The sequence below is a fragment of the Oryctolagus cuniculus genome, chromosome 14, assembly GCF_051225735.1.
Source record: "Oryctolagus cuniculus isolate XC-2025 breed Fujian yellow rabbit chromosome 14, ASM5122573v1, whole genome shotgun sequence".
NCBI lineage: Eukaryota > Metazoa > Chordata > Mammalia > Lagomorpha > Leporidae > Oryctolagus > Oryctolagus cuniculus.
The window spans coordinates 48056236-48073264 of NC_142880.1; the positions used below are offsets into that span (position 1 = coordinate 48056236).

A 17029-nucleotide genomic window follows, 5' to 3' on the forward strand; every position below is an offset into this window, starting at 1 on the left:
GTATAGTGCAGGCAGCAAATCCCCATGCTCCATCAACTTTGTATGGAGAGAAGAAGTGGGGAGGGCAGAGGGAAATGGTACATATTAGTCCACGACAGGTGGCCTCATGTTGGGAATACCTCAGGTTGTTTCTACACAAGAGAAGGCTAATGAAGTTGGTCACAATTACAGCATGTGAGTCTCAAGGGTCCACCCGGAAAAGTGGGAAAAGGGTCAATTCACTACCCCTCTAATTCATATCTTTAGTGATTTTTTAAGTCTTTTTGCTTAGTTTTTCTTTTGAAAAAGAAATCACAAAATATTGAAACAAACTTCATTGTTTGGCTTAATTCAGATATTCTTAATTAAACAGTACCACATACTTTATTGAGCAATTGAAAATATACACAAGGAACAATAGCTTTTTTTCTCTGTATGGTTTTTGTTTTGTTAGAGTTGCTTTCTTCCAATTAAAGAACCCAGTTTTGATCATAGAAAGGGCACTTGTTTCCACAGGAGCTGTGTACACCTTGCTCAGTTCCAGTACTGTATCCAGGCTTCGTCCTCCTCACTGCTGAGGTTCTATTTCCGCTTGTTCAGGAAGCAAATTCTACAGGCTGCAAGAATCGACCCCCTAAGTTGTTCTTTCAGATTCTATTTCTCCATAGAGTTCAGCTAACTTTCTAAACTCGGGTCCCCAGTCTCCAAGGTAGTGATAATCCTGGTCCGACTGTGTCGTGGCTGAGTCCAGCGAGCTGATAGACCCGGCTTCGGATCTCTGGCCCTCGTAGGCGTAAGTCTGAAGCGAGTCATAAGGGGGCACGCTGGGGTCCAGGTCTGCTTCTGCCAGTCTTTGCTTCAGAAACTCCTGGACGTCTATACTCTCCAGGGCGGACGTCGTCTGGTGCCTGGGGGTGAGCGTCACCTCAGGGCGGATGTCCCTGCGGTACTTGAGCTCCTCGGCGGCCGACGGGTTCCTCAAGGCTGTGATGTCGAAGGCCTCCGTGTCCTCCTCCCCTCCCCCCTCGTCGTCGTAGGTGACCACGTTCTCCCGCACGTCCTCCTCTGAGATGATCAGGGGCTCTTTCTTGCCGCGCCTCAGGGTGATGAAAAGCACTACAATAGCTGAGGAAAAACGGAAAGAGGATCAAGAGTTAGGTGGACAGATTTGAGATTGGACATTTCCAGGAGCTGTCATCAACCGCGTCCCAAAGTTAGGCTTGGGATCCCACCCAGCCTTGCGCTTCACAGGTCCTGAGGCTACTTCCGTGCCTCAGACAATGCACAAAATCATCCATCGTATGAGATACTTTGAGGGGCTCTTCTGTAGCAAGTCACAATGTTCTCATTTGCCAGGCACAAATTCAGGTTTCCTGACTCATGCTGCTGTATAGTTATTCAGTGTTTAAAGTGAGGAGAACCAATGTTGCAAACGTGACGTGATATTCTGACTGCAAAATTAATGCAGTATACTGGTCTCTCTATGGATATTTAATCCTTTTAGGTGCATACATTAATGACAGGGTATTTTAGATTTCTCTACACTTGGAAATAGTTTCTTCTTTAAATCTTTTGATTTTTTAAGCTTTGTAGCAATTCCTAGCAGGAGTATTGTCAGGCAATAATTTATCCACCCAGTTGCACAGGATGTTACTTTATTGTGCATAACTTATATTTTGTTAAAGATTCATTTTAAGATGTTCTGCACATAACTTATTTATTCAATCCTCACAGCAGAGCTGTGCCTTTACTCTATTTAAAGGAGAAAACTGAGTCTCAGGAGAGTCTGTGTAGAACTAGGATCAAATGATACAGTCTCACGGATGGCAAGGGCAAGGGTTTGGACCACATGTAGTCTGTGACTTCTCAACCAGAGGCAGTGATATTTCTGATATGAAGTGATATCCCACTTCATTACTTTAAAACACTATGGACTAAAGAACTCAGTGGACATTTCGACACTTGGCTTATGGGAATTCTTGATAAATACTGTGAATTATTTATTATTATCAATAACATAGCAGCCATTGCATAAAATGATAAGAAATGGCCCTCTGGCTATTTTTCAACATTTTCAAATAATTTTATTTGATAATATTAAGCCACCACTTAGTAGAAAGTATTACCTCCTATCAACTTTGTTATAAACTTCATCAGTAAGTCCAATATGATGTATTTCAGCTTATAGATTTTGCTGTTCTTATTCAATATTCTAGACTCTATGATAGTATTCATTAATAACTATTCTAAACATGCTTTACATTATAATAATCAGGGAAGTATATTCCATTGATACCTAGGGTTGTTAGTTCTAGCAAATTAAAAGTGAAAAGTGCAGGACAGTCAATTAAATGTGACTTGAAATTGTGATATACAGTGTATGTGCACATGCACAGACACAAACCTACATTATTCAGTATGTATTTCCCATGAGCCCCAGACAACATCCTCATGTTACTCATTTCATTATTTTTAGAGGCTTAGGTTTATTAACTTTATGTATTTCTGCTCATTTTATGGTTATGTGAGGAGGCTGTTCTAGAATGAAAAACTGATTTCTGTATCCACCTACTTTATAATAGAAAAACTTCTTATTTCCATCAATATATCAAGTCACTTTCTTTTATGTTGAAGTGGTTGCTGTCAAGAGAATGTATGCGCAGGCATAAGAGGGGAAAATATCAATTGTGAGATAGAATTATGGTGCTAATCTTTGTTCCTCACCAACATTTGTCCAATTTTTCTATCTTTGTGTATATGCCATATTTTCCCAGTGAAATACAGAGGCTAATGCTGGATTTTAAATGATGATGGCTTATATTTACTTATTCCCCAAAAGTTAAGAATATATTCCTGACATAGTTGCTTCAAAGTGGTTCAAGTCAAGGATTTAATTTTACTAGATTACAGAGTGCTATTAGTTTTTCTGATAGTGGCAACTGTCATAGCAAATAGCAAACTCATATTTTCAAACCAAGGGAGCCACAATGTCATATGAAGTAGCTCACATGATAAGCAGCTAACAATTATCTCCTTACCAATTCTATCTTCCTTTACAAGTTTGCCACTATTCTCACACTGAATTCTTTTGGACTCTGATTTATCAAGAAATTTATATCCAAGACAAGTGAGCAATACAGGTGGTGGCCTCACTTAGGCCACCTGCTTAATTGTGGAGTGTGAAATTAAAGAGCTGGCAGGGGTCTAATTCAGATCCTGACTCATGACTTCTCATGCCAAGTGTGAGCAAAGTTTGCTCTGCCAACTGTTCCAGTCCCTCTGGCGAGTGACAAGATAAGGTTGGAAAAGAAATGTCAGGTCCCCGTGATGGGAAGAGGACTTCAGTTATCCCTGCTGTAACAGCACCCTGATCTCTTCATGAAATAAGTTCTCTCCTATTCATTAGAAAAACTGGGCCTGAGAAAGGGAGTCTCAGCAGAAAATATCCCACTCACTGCATGTACCATTTCCTGTGGAGTTAGGCGTTTCTAGTCGAACATTATTTTTCAGATAACCAATATGGTTTGACAATATAGTAAATTAGTAAATCATATGTAACTTGCAATAAAATAATTAACATAAAACTGTACAGATGATTTGAAGATCTTTTAAATTGAAACTTCATATTCACAGGCTCAGAAATAGAGTAAGAGGGACTTATTGGATCTGTGATCATATAGCTAATTATTGGCAAAATGATGGTTGGGTTTATACAATCACAGACACAAAACAAATAATTTAATATTTTAACACTAAAATATTGATTTCAAAATTTTCTTAGCTGTTAAGTTTCCATATTATTTCATATTTATAATTTGTATAATAAAGTTTTATTACCTGTGGTATTTCTGATATTTTCTTTGAAATATAAGAGCTCATAAGTTAACTTCAAAATTATTTTAAAATTAAAGCTGACTGCATTATGAATCTGTTGGCTAGATATTATCTGACTAATTAAAAACTCAAGGCCATTAAAAGTATACATTACATTATAATTAATAATTTTTAACTAAATCTCAAAAATTATTCTATAGCACTTAGATAAAATGTATTTGAGTTTCAGAAAAAAATAATGTAAAAATATACTTGAGTTTCAGGAAAAATAATGAAAAAGTAAACATAAAAAAACAGCAACTCTGTATCATCAGTTCTGAGGGATAGTATAACATTTATAAATCTTATGTTGTTTTACCAAAGAGGAAAACATGTTCATAAAAATGAATCAATAGAAAATATTGTGGCTTGGCATTTTGGCTCAATGGGTTATGTGGCCACTATATCAGAGTCCTAGCTCATGGCCTGCCTGTTCTGCTTCCAATCCAATTTCTTGCTGATGCATCTGGGTAGGTAGCATTTGATGACCCAAGTACTTGTGACTCTCCCACTCACTTTGGAGACCTGGATGTCAGCCCGGTCTCCAGGCTTCAGCCTGGCCTATCTCTGGCTTGGGGAGTGAACCAGCAGATGAAAGAATCTTTTTGTCTCTACTTTCTCTATTATTATTCTTATCAAATAAATATTTTTAAAAGGAAGTATGATTTTAGTGAAACAATAAAATGTTCTTCCAGATGGTTTTCTAAAAATTTTTACATATTGATTTTTAAAATTATCTTTAATAGATGAAAATAGTTTTATAATAATAATACAAACAAAACCAGAAACAAAATATTTGGAAAAATTTCTCATAAAATCAATAGGCTGTATTCTCTGTGACCTAAATTTAAGGTTTTAAATTTTTGTACACTTTTGTTTTCTGCTTTTGATATGTTTGTGTTTTGTTTTGTTTTGTTTTAATTTTCTAAGACCGAAGTAGGAAAAAAATCTGTATTATTATCTAAAGAAAACAGCTTGGGATTGGCGCTATGGTGTAGCAGGTAAAGCAGCTGCCTGCAGTGCCAGCATCCCATATGGGCAAAGGTTCAAGTCCCAGCTGCTCCACTTCCCATCCAGCTCTCTGCCATGGCCCAGGAAAGCAGCAGAATATGGCTCAAGGGCTTGGGGCCCTATACCCGTGTGGGAGACCCAGAAGAAGCTCCTGGTGCCTGGCTTTGGATCAGCACAGCTCCAGCTGTTGCAGCCATCTGGGGGAGTGAATCAAAGGATGGAACATCTCTCTCTCTCTCTCTCTCCCCTCCTTCTCTGCCTCTGCTTCCCTGTAACTCTGCCTTTTATATACATAAATAAATATTTTTAAAAAAGAGAAAGAAAACAGCACTTGTTACCAATGATAATAGAAATAAATAAAATGTTCAAAGTCTTATTTTCATGGTTTCCTTGTCTACCATGCCTCCAAAATGAAAGATTCCACTGTGCTGGAGTACTTCTTTCTCTGGTGCACTAAACTTCCATGCCTCATGTGGGTCAGTTCAATTCATAAATTTTGGTGCTCCATTTATTTAACCTGAGTAGCATTTTATGCCAATGGATCATTGACAAGATCTACTCCATGGCATAGTGCTCTGTTCTCTTTAGTATCTTTTAATTTCCCTGATGTTGGCATTAGATGGTGATACATTGAAAAGTCATGGAAAAATGGGAATAAAAAGTAAGTTTTACTTGGGTACCCACAATTTTTGAAATCTTTGCAATATTTCCATAATATACATTTTCATGAACTTTTGAAGCTCTGGCACACTTTACTGGTTCTCTTTTGTTACTTGCTCCATCGCTGTCCTCTGCTATTTATCCTTCCTGAGTTAGCCATCACATTGGAGTTTCTCATTGTACAGTACTGATTCACTGTCCCTATAGATTCCCTGGTTTTCTGACTTCAAAAAGGTGTCCTCCAGCCCAGGGAAGATTGGAGCTGGTATCCAGCAAGTGAAGGGTCTTTATGATATGGTTCAAATTCACCTTGATCCCTAAGTTATCAAAGCTCACATATGATTTCACCTCAAGTATCTGGATAGCAACCACTTTTCTTCATCTCCACTCTAACTATGCTAGACTAGACCACATTATCTGAGGGAGATAACTGCATACTCTTGTTAGTTGGTTAGCCTAGTGCTCTTTTTTTTTTTTTCTAAGATTTATTTATTTATTTGAAAGGCAGAATTACAGAGAGGCAGTAGCAAAGAGAGAGAAAGGTCTTCCATCTGCTGGTTCACTCCCCAGATGGATGCAATGGCTGGAGCTGCGCTGATTTGAAGCCAGGAGCTTTCTCCGGGTCTTCTGCATGGGTGAAGGGGCCCAAACACTTGGGTCTCTTCCACTGCTTTCCCAGGCCACAATAGACAGCTGGATTGAAGTGGAGCAGCCAGGACTCAAATTAGTGTTCACATGGGATGCCAGCACCACAGGTGGTGGCTTTACCCACTATGCCACGGTGCCAGCCACCTCTGTGCTCTCTTGCTAATCAGAGATGTGTTCTCTACTGAATCCATAGTCATCTTTTCAAATCATACATTTTAATAGGACTCTGTTTCATTAAATCTTTATTTTCAATGTTAGAATAAAGCCTACCACCTTTTCCATGTCCAAAAAACCTCAGATTATCTCATCTCTGCCTACACAACTACCTCCTTTTCAGCCTTGTTCCATATTACCATACAGACCACCTATACAGTATTTGTTTTCCACCCTAGTAACAAAAGAAGGAAGATTCTTTGGAAGAATACCTTTATTAGAGTGGGCATTTGGTATAGTGTTTTAATTGCCACTTGTGTACCTTCATCCCATATCAGAACGCCTGGCTGATTCCTTGCTCAACTTCCAATTCTACCTCTCTGCTAAAGTGTACCCTGGAAGGCATCAGGTACTGGCTCAAACAATTGAGTTCCTGTCACCCATAGATGGGACTCAGATTGAGGTCCAGGCTCCTGACTTTAGCCTGGCCCACCCCTAGCTGTGGGAGCTATTTGGGGAGTGAAGCAGTGGATAGAAGATCCCAAGGAGAGAGATCTTCCATCCACTGTTTCACTCCCCAAATGGCCACAAGGCAGGAGCTGGGCCAGGCCAGAACAAGGAGCTTGAAACTCCATACAAGTCTTCCACATGATTGGTAGGGATCCAAGTACTTGGGCCATCTTCCACTGCTTTCCCAGGTGCGTTAGCAAGGAGCTAACTTGGAATTGGAGTATCAGGGTCTTGAACCAGTGGTGCCGCAACACTGATCAGTCTGTTTCTCTCTCTCTCTCTCTCTTCTTCTCTCTCTCTCTCTAGTTTTTTTTGTTAAGATTTATTTTATTTATTTGAAAGGCAGAGTTATAGAGATAGAGAGAGAAAAAGAGAGAGAGAAAAAGAGAGGGGTCTCCCATCCTTTGGTTCATTCCCTAAATGGCTGCAATGGCTGAGTCTGGATCAGGCCAAAGCCAGGAGCCAGGAGGTTCTTCTGTCTCCCATGTAGGTTCATGGGCCCAAGGACTTGGGCCATCTTCTGCTGCCTTCCAGGGCATATTAGCCGGGGCTGTATCAAAAGTGGAGCAGCCAGGACATGAACCAGCACCCATATGTGATCACGCAGCAGCTTTCCCCACTATGCCACAATGTTGACCCATCTCTCTCTCTTTCCCTTCCTCCCTTTCACCTTCCCTCTTCCTCTAATTCAATATCTCTGTGCCTTCAGATCAATAAAACAAAGGAGAAGAAACACTTCTCTCTCATGAAACATACAATTATTTTCTCATGTATGCACAGCACCAACAAGGGAGAAAAAAAAACAGTTACTAAAAGAAAATGGAAGGACAAGGAAACATTGGAAAAATAAACATGCACAGTTAAAGATATACATGCTTATTTTCATTTTATTGAAAAGGCAGAGAAATGGAAATCTCTCTTTTTTGGTTCACTCCCCAAATGCCTGCACAACTGAAGCCAGAAGTCCATGTTTCCCATATGGGTAGCAGGGGTCCAAGTCTTGAACCATCAGCTACTACCTCTCAGAAAGCAAGGAGTAGCCATACTCAAACCTGGTATTCTGCTATGGGATATGGACATCCCAAGTGGCAACTTAACTGCTGAGCCAAATACCTGCCTGCAACAAGAACTCATTTTATTTTTTATTTATTTTTTATTTTTATTTTTTGACAGGCAGAGTGGACAGTGAGAAAGAGAGACAGAGAGAAAGGTCTTCCTTTGCCGATGGTTCACCCTCCAATGGCCGCTGTGGCCAGCGCGCTGCGGCCAGCGCACCGCGCTGATCCAATGGCAGGAGCCAGGTACTTATCCTAGTCTCCCATGGGGTGCAGGGCCCAAGTACTTGGGCCATCCTCCACTGCACCCCCTGGCCACAGCAGAGAGAGCTGGCCTGGAAGAGGGGCAACCGGGACAGAATCCAGCGCCCCAACCGGGACTAGAACCCGGTGTGCCGGCGCTGCAAGGCAGAGGATTAGCCTAGTGAGCCGTGGCGCTGGCCTCATTTTAAACAATAAGAAAGATCCTTTATATCTAACTTTCCTGTTATAAGTTCAGGTTTCCCATCTTGTTTTAAACAGAAGTCTAACAGTTTATAGTAACGTCAGTTTCAAATATGTCTGTTATAAGATATAGACTATTACAACACATAATGCAAAAGTTATAGAAAGCAGTTAATGTTTTCATAAAATAAAATTTAATATAAATGTAAAATTTAAAAAGACCTTTTAGTTTTAACTGAATATAATTTACTTTAATAAAGTTTAATATCTCTAAGATCAAAATCATTTATGTTTATATATCTATATGTTAGAAGAGCAAACAATGATAATTAACTAAATAAATAGAAGTTTTGACAGAACATCTATTTTTATTTTACATTCATATTTTATTATTTATTCATTATATAATCAAAGTATCAATTTGATGTTTTGCTATATCTTGAAAAAATTGCTATACTCAAACAAATTAACTTATCTATTATCCTACACTTATCACATATGTGGGGGGTGGAGAGTAAGAACACATGAAATCTATTCTGTCAGCAAATTCCCAGTATATACTATAATATTATTATTTACCATGATGTACATTATATTTCTATATTTATAAATCCTGCAATTTTTCAAAGATTTATTTATTTACTTATTTTCATTTTATTTAAAGGCAGACAGAGAGATCTTCTGTCTTGTGATTTACTTCCCTGAATGCCTATACAGCTGGAATGAGGCCAGGTTGAAGCCAGAAGCCCAGAACTCCACCTGGGTCTCCCGTGTCTGTAGCAGGGATGTAAGCAGTCTGGCCATCATCTGCTGCTTCCTAAGGAGCACTTCGTTAGGAAGTTGGATCAGAAGCGGCGTGATCAGTAACCCTGAATGGCTGAGTCCATCTGATCTTGTAAGTAGGTCACTGTCAAATTCACTTTAAAGCTATGCCCCTTATTTTCTTGGGAATAAATTGTAAAATCCATTTCAAGTGGGCTTCATAGTATTTTAGTATTAATTCTTTCCTAAATATACAATGTAAAAAATTATTTTTCCTAGATATTATCCTCTTGTCTTTCAACTCTTTCCTCACATTCGAATCAAATTATTTCTGGATGGACTACAGTATTGCGAAAGCTAATTAAGAGGAAATCTGAGGCCGGCGCCGCGGCTCACTAGGCTAATCCTCTGCCTTGCAGCGCCGGCACACCGGGTTCTAGTCCCGGTTGGGGCGCCGGATTCTGTCCCAGTTGCCCCTCTTCCAGTCCAGCTCTCTGCTGTGGCCAGGGAGTGCAGTGGAGGATGGCCCAAGTACTTGGGCCCTGCACCCCATGGGAGACTAGGATAAGCACCTGGCTCCTGCCATCGGATCAGCGCGGTGCGCTGGCCCATTGGAGGGTGAACCAATGGCAAAGGAAGACCTTTCTCTCTGTCTCTCTCTCTCACACTGTCCACTCTGCCTGTCCAAAAAAAAAAAAAAAAAAAAAAAAAGAAAGAAAAAAAAGAGGAAATCTGTGCATCTGATTTCTTATCCATACTATGCTTTCCTAATCATTCAATTTTGTACAATGGATGCTCTCTTATTCTGACTTGCCATCATGCAATCTGAGGGCACAGAAGGACTTACCCAGGAGAATGACAACACAGAGAAGAATAGCAATTAAGGCTCCTGTACTCAGACCAGCCGAGGAGAGGAAGGCTTCCGCATGGCAGGTCCGCACGCGCCCATCTCTCTCGCATGCACAAACCCTGATGGTGAGGGTGCTGCTGCTGCTGAGAGAGGGGATTCCACCGTCAGAGATCATAATGGGCAGATAATACACATCCTGAACAGTGCGACTAAATCTCCTCCGCCTTGTCAGAATGCTGGCTGTGTTATCTATGACAGACATAAGCAGAACAAAATACACTTAGTAAAGCCACCATAGATTACATTTCCTTTAAATGGGGAAAAATGGGTACATGTGATATTTTGCCAGTTTATGAAATGAGCAAGGGCACGCAGAGAGGCAATTATTAAGGAGTAACTAATATTGGCTTTCAGACTGAGAACCTACTGGAAAATGCATAAGCAAAACTAAAGGGCGTGGAAAATAATGGGAAAGCAGAGGAGTGAGGCAATACACATTCTGGACATGAACAGCAGCTAAAAAGATTTTAAAGGATACAGATGAGTTGGAGCCAGTGGTTCCTAAATTCTGAGGCAAACCACGGGGGTCATCCTTGTGATAGACACAGACATCTACTCAAGTAATACAAATGCTTAAAATAGTGCAAGGATCACTGTTGTAGATAATATTTCTATGGAGACACCAGATTGATTAATAACTTTTCAGACTTAACTATAATTTGCAGGACTTTTGTTAGAGTAAGCACACCGTGGGGAAGGTAACAAATAATTAAATGAATAATTGTTGATTTACTGGGTTGTAAATGGCATATACTATAATAATTGTCTAGATGAAATTTCTGAGCAATCCATAGAACTTTAAAAAGGGAGGATTCTAAATTCCTCATCTTATGAGGAGTTCTATTATTGTGAACAGTAATTTAGAAATAAGTAATTAGAGTTCCAGAGTGTCAATTATCCAAAATCACAAAACCAGTGAGTGATGAGAATACAACTTGGATACCTTTTAGAACCCTGTTCAGAGCCATAACATCACACTGTCTTTTTTCCCCACTAATTCACAGCCAGTTGTTACTGATGTCCTCAAATACAGAAAGCATGGGTATCTTTGCATCGCTGTCTCTCATTTCAGAATGGCTGTTAGCTAAAAGCCCCCTGTGATGTGTATTTGGGTCTATCTCTCAGATCTCCTTCAAGGAATGGCTTGGTGCTATAGCTCTGGATTTTTACCTTGTCCTGGTCACACTCTTCTCAAGCAGCATAAAGCACATAACCAACAACTCACTGTTGAAGAATTATAATGGTCAGGCCATTTATTGCTCCATTCTGATAATATTGAATTATAGGTATAGGTCCAGGGTTTTATCATGGGGTCACCAAGGAAGCACTGAAACTGGCAGCTCAATCTTTCACACTGCCCAGTCCCTCTCCCTTCTACTGTGTTCTGCAGACACACCATCCACTGACATCTTACACTCTCAACTTCAGTTAAGTTGGATTCCCAAGGAACTCAGCCTGACTTATGAATTAATTACTTTTCATTAAAAGGTAGGCAAATCATTAGACAATTGCATTTAGATATTCTTTTTCTCATATCAATTCCTAGTGTACCCTTTAGGTTATTAATCCAGAAATGTGTTCTCTTTTTGGATAATTATTGGAAATACAATCACAAACAAGAATAAGAAAAGGAAGAAAGATATATCTGTAGTACATTTTGAGTACTTAAAGAGAAAGCTCTAAGATATGGAGAGGTAGAACTGTCCTTTCTTTTTTTCCAAGTTGAAAGAATGACTTTTGAAAAGAAAAGAGGATTCAGGAAGCAAAGAGCTTCCTACCTAGAAAGGCTTAGCACAGCAGAATAATGAGCCTTTGACAAGGATATTCTGTACTGGAACTGCAGAAAATATACTGGCAGCAGGCTCATTGAACTTGAACAAGAAAACCTGAATTTGAGGAAGAACATGAAAAGTATAAGAAATACACACACACACACATGCACACACTTATATAGGTTTACATTATGTATGTACATATAACAAATCAACCAAATATATCTTCCTGAAACTGCAAAATAAGACAAGAACTGTAAGAAATCTCTAAGCTTGAAATACAACACTTAAAATAATAAGAAAAAAATACTGTAGGATATATTGAGGGATATCTAAGTTAATAAGAAAAAGTAATGTGTCAAATAAAGAGAAAATATGCCAGGATGCAATATCTGTTCATAAGAATTACACATGTCAAATAATGAACAATATATAATAATGTGCAACCATGCTTGATTCCTTATTTTGACTCTCAACAGCGTGGATAAAGACAAGTTTTAGAACTCTTGGGAGTCAAGATTATCTAATACATTGGATGAAGACTCAAGGAGTTCTTGAATAGATAGAACAAAGATCTTCAACTGACAAAAAAACAAAAACACATCCTATTAGTTGGTAAGCTTTCTAAGTATTAGAAGAGATAGTGAATGACAGTTATCAGTGTGAAACATATATCCTTGTAAACACATGCACAGATACATATGCACACATAGCAATAAAGTCATAGAGATGCCAAGCCAGCTAAAAGTGCTTCAGAAATATTCACTAAAGATATGGAATTTATTTAGTTTATCTCTTTATTGAGAATATTGCTCTAGAGTATTGTGCATAGCTTGGTACCCACTCATTGCAAACTGAAACTTCCTCCCAGTGGTGTGTGTTTAGAAGACTTAGGGATGGCAAAAGAGTTAGAAAAATATGTCATATGAAGACTCTGAAACAGCAGTGTCCACATTTCCAATATAGATTTAAGTGACAAAAAGGTCTGTGTAAAGGTCTGAAAAGATTTATAAAACTTTTAAAAATGTCAGGGCCAGCGCCGTGGCTCACTTGGTTAATCCTCCGCCTGTGGCACTGGCATCCCATATGGGCACTGGGTTCTAGTCCCAGTTGCTCCTCTTCCAGTCCATCTCTCTGCTGTGGCCCGGGAGGGCGGTGGAGGATGGCCCAAGTGCTTGGGCGCCTGCACCTGCATGGGAGACCAGGAAGAAGCACCTGGCTCCTGGCTTCGGATAGGTGCAGCGCTGGCTGTGGCGGCCATTTAGGGAGTGAACCAACGGAAGGAAGATCTCTCTCTCTCTCTCTCTCTCTCTTTCTCTCTTTCTCTCTTTCTCTCACTGTCTATTACTCTACCTGTCAAATAATTCAAAAAAACTTTAAAAAATATCTTTCTGAATACAATTAAAACATTCTTGAAATATCCAGCAAGTATCCACTCAGTTTAAAGAAGAAATAGCCTTGAAACTAATTTAACATTTTAAAGGAGATTCAAATATATTCTTAATTTTATGATATTATCCCATTCCTTGTTCATAAAAGGATATGTGCGCATACATTAGAAGGAAGAGAGATTGCCATATGTGTATGCAGGTACTTAAAAAGGCTGGTAGATGGATTGGCATTTGGTATAGCAATTAGACATGACTTAGAATGCCCATATTCCCATATCAAATGGATTCAGTTTCTTGCTGAAGCACATTCTGGTGGCAACAGATTACAGTTTAGTTACTTAGGCCCCTGCCACCCACCCAGGAGAAATAGATGGAGTTCTGGGCACCTGACTTCAGCTTGGAGAGACCCTGGCTGTTGTAGGTATTTGGGGAGTGAACCAGAAAATGGAAAACAATCTCTGTTGCTCTTTCTCTCGCTTTCAAATTAAATGAAATTAAGTACACTAAAAATTTGAAAACATTAATAGTAACCTAAATTTTAAATATAAGTTTAATGTTATGCAAAAATACTTGAAATCCCTGCATAGTTTTTTTTTTTTTTACAATACTCATTTTAAATTAACTTTGTCAACTACCTTTTGTATATAATATCAGATTCATATGGACATTTGAGGAATATTTTTGTGACTACAATTAATGCATAAAAATGGATTTTTTGAAGAGCATTTTCAAAAGCACTTAGAAAAGCAGTGATAATAATAAACAGATTAATCCATTTTCATAGCTATAGAAATTCCAGAGAATTTTTATAACTGACAAATTCTGTTGGGGGGCAGCATTGTAGCACAAGTGTTTTAACTTGCCATCTACAATGCCAGCATCCCATATGATTGTTTGTTCCAGTCCTGGTTGTTCCACTTCTGATCTAGCACCCTGCAAATGTACCATGGAAAACAGCAGAAGACAGCCCAAGTACTCGGGCCCCTGTCACCCATGCAGGGAACATGGATGGAATTCTTGGCTCCTAGCTTCAGCCTGGCCCAGTCCTGGATGTTTTAGCCATTTGAGGAGTGAACCAGTGGATAAAGATCTCTCTCTCTCTTTCTCTCTCTCATCCTTTTCATTTCCCTCTCCCTCTCTCTGTAACTCTGACTTTCAAATAAAATAAAAATAAATCTTTTAAAATAATTTAATTTAAATAAATTTACATTTATTTACATATATAGTAAAATGTACTGTTGAATATAGTTACAATTTCAATTATTCTATTTCTACGATGGTGAAGACCACAGAAAGTGATTATAGAATTCAGAATGCTATTCTAGAATTCAGAAATAATGTTACTGAACTAATATTTGTGTCTCATTATTTCTTAATTCAATATTCTTAGAGATCTTCCTGGGTGTGTTTGACTCTTTGTGATACAGTTTAAATGAAAACAAAGTTGATTTGAAAATATTCCCTTAGAGCAAAACAATGTTCTATTTTAAAGTCCAAAATTATCATATATCTTAGCATGTGTTAGAGTTGTATATTAGATACCTATACATGCTCTGCAATTTTCAGTGCATTATTTGATAATGTAGGTAGAAAGATACATTTTATTCCAAGTGTAGCTAGACTGACCATTAAAATGATATTTCTGAATCCACTAACACAACAGAAATATTTGAGTTCTCACGTGTGGATACCTAATTAAACCAAACTTGTTTTTGTACTTAATTTGCCTGAAGAGAAAGCTAGGAAATAGCACCTTGACTTCTACCAGACAGATAAATTGGCATCATTTCCCATGGCCTTTGATTGTCCTCGTACCCCAGCAGCAGTAAGAGCCACTCATAATTTAACTAAGCTTGGAGCCCATGCATGAAACAAAGCTGTTTTGCTTTCTTGCAAAGCTCCTTTCACATAATAGGTACTTGATACATAATGATTTGAACAGCACTCAGCAGGAACTTGTCTTCTGTTACAGTTTCCTTATTGTGTTGACATGCACTAAGGAATTAAAAGCAAAATGAACTAATATATCTCGAAATACTTCAAGCACATGACATCTTCCTGCTCTCTAATGAAGGGTTTGTTCCATCTCGTATTCTCTGACTTCATCTCCTTGAATCACAGAACAGCCTTGTTCTCAATTTTCAGACTGGGTTCTGCGTATTCGTGTCAGTTTGTAAACATCCTTTGCCCTCACTTGCCTGTCTGCCAAGCTACAAATGTATGATCCAGTATGTCCTTATGTTCTGATTTGCACCCTGGAATGTCATCCTTTTGACCATCTGCCACACTCATTTTTGGTAATATTTGAATTCTGTATCACCACAAACATCCATTATTTAAGGTTTCTGCTTTCAGATCTATAGAATAATACTAATAAAATGGTTATAACCATCTCAAAGCCCTCCATCAAATATATAGGGAAACTTAAACTATGTTCACAAATAAAATTACTAATCAGTCTATTAATATTCATTGTACATCTGATGATGTACAGGTGCTCTTCTGAGTATCTTTCACCATTTTCTCTTGAGCCTTGTTCTCCACTCTCAGCAGAAAAACAAGAATCTACCATCAATACCTGGTTCACTCCCCAAATGGCCAAAAAGGGCTGGGCCAAATGCAAGCCAGGAAACAGGACTCCATCTGGGTCTCCCAAGTGGGTGGCAGGGTCTCAAACACATGGACCATTTTCTACTGCCTTCACAGGCACATGAGCAGGAGAGTGGATCAGAAATGGAGTAGCTGGGACTCTGATATGGGGAGCCAGTACCACAAGCCCCAGCTTAAACTGCTGTGCTACCAGGCCAGCCCCAAAAATGTGAACCTTGAAAAACATCAGTAAATCTGATCATGATTTTGGATAACTATTAATTTAGTGTGAGAAGAGGTAAGAAGAAAAAAACAGAACTCTTTAAATTAAAAATCTGACCCTAATATAAAATAACAAATAAATCAAAATAACAAAATAACTGCAGAAATAGAGTCACCAATCAAAAATATAGAAATATGAACTTCTAGATAAATCGTACACATATCATTTAGCACATACCTCTAAAGCAATGATTATTTTTAGTAAAAAAGGATACATCAGAGTAGAATAAACTATATTTGGAGTTGCTAGAGTTATGAATACTGAAGCAGTTATAAAAGTTTAAACTTAGTTTCTAAAAGTGAGTGCATGAGTCTATACTTAAGCTTGTTTAAAGTCTCACATGCCTTTAGATCAGAGTGCCAAGTTGGGATTCCCATGGCAGGGTGTGCTGGTTATCCAAGAAACCATTTAATAAAGCAAAAGAGTAAAACCTGCAATTGCATTAAAGAAAAGTAAAGAGCATGATAAAAACAGCAATATTTTATTTTGTTTTTCTACTTTTACTTTTTACTTGTATCTATGAGTCAGCTTTCCTTTTGTTGCCACTGTGAGGGGGAGTATAAAAGATGAGATGCAGTGTGGGCTGACAAACCCATAAGGGAAGAAAAACATATCTACACATCAAGAAAACGCCACTCAACAGGGTGTGAATTAACCAGAAGAAGAACAAAAACATATTTTTCTATGTAAATCACAAGACCCACAAAAACAAATTGCTACAGTTGGAATTTACACTTTCCAATTTTGGGGTCAAGATTGTACACAGATCGCTTAAATCCTCACTGGTCAAGTTTTGAACATCTACCCTTAGATCAAACAGTGTGACTCTGTCAGTGTGGCAGAGTAAGTGTTAGGAAGCTAACACTTTGGTAGGAGAAAAAGCTGCAGTAGAATAACAACTGCCTCCCACCAACAGGAGACTGGTGACTCAGCAGAACATATCTGCAACTACATTCATTAGACGAATTGTGAGGCTGTATCTGTAATCC

The 17029-nt window shown here is 38.6% G+C and overlaps 1 protein-coding gene across 4 annotated transcripts in view; it reads right to left on the minus strand.

The window, feature by feature from the left end:
* Nucleotides 1-319: 319 nt before the first annotated feature.
* The window catches only part of CDH18 (cadherin 18), a 974018-nt gene continuing 957308 nt past the window's right edge, over nucleotides 320-17029 (minus strand). For 2 of the 4 annotated variants that reach the window (XM_089313132.1, XM_002714078.6), the window contains 2 exons: nucleotides 9943-10194; nucleotides 320-1104 (listed from right to left, as the gene is read on the minus strand). In XM_089313132.1, the coding sequence (XP_089169258.1) occupies nucleotides 614-1104; nucleotides 9943-10194 (743 nt within the window). In that variant the 3' untranslated portion in view covers nucleotides 320-613. The remainder of the gene's footprint in view (nucleotides 1105-9942; nucleotides 10195-17029) is intronic. The other 2 variants (XM_017344660.4, XM_017344659.4) reach the window with 2 other exon arrangements.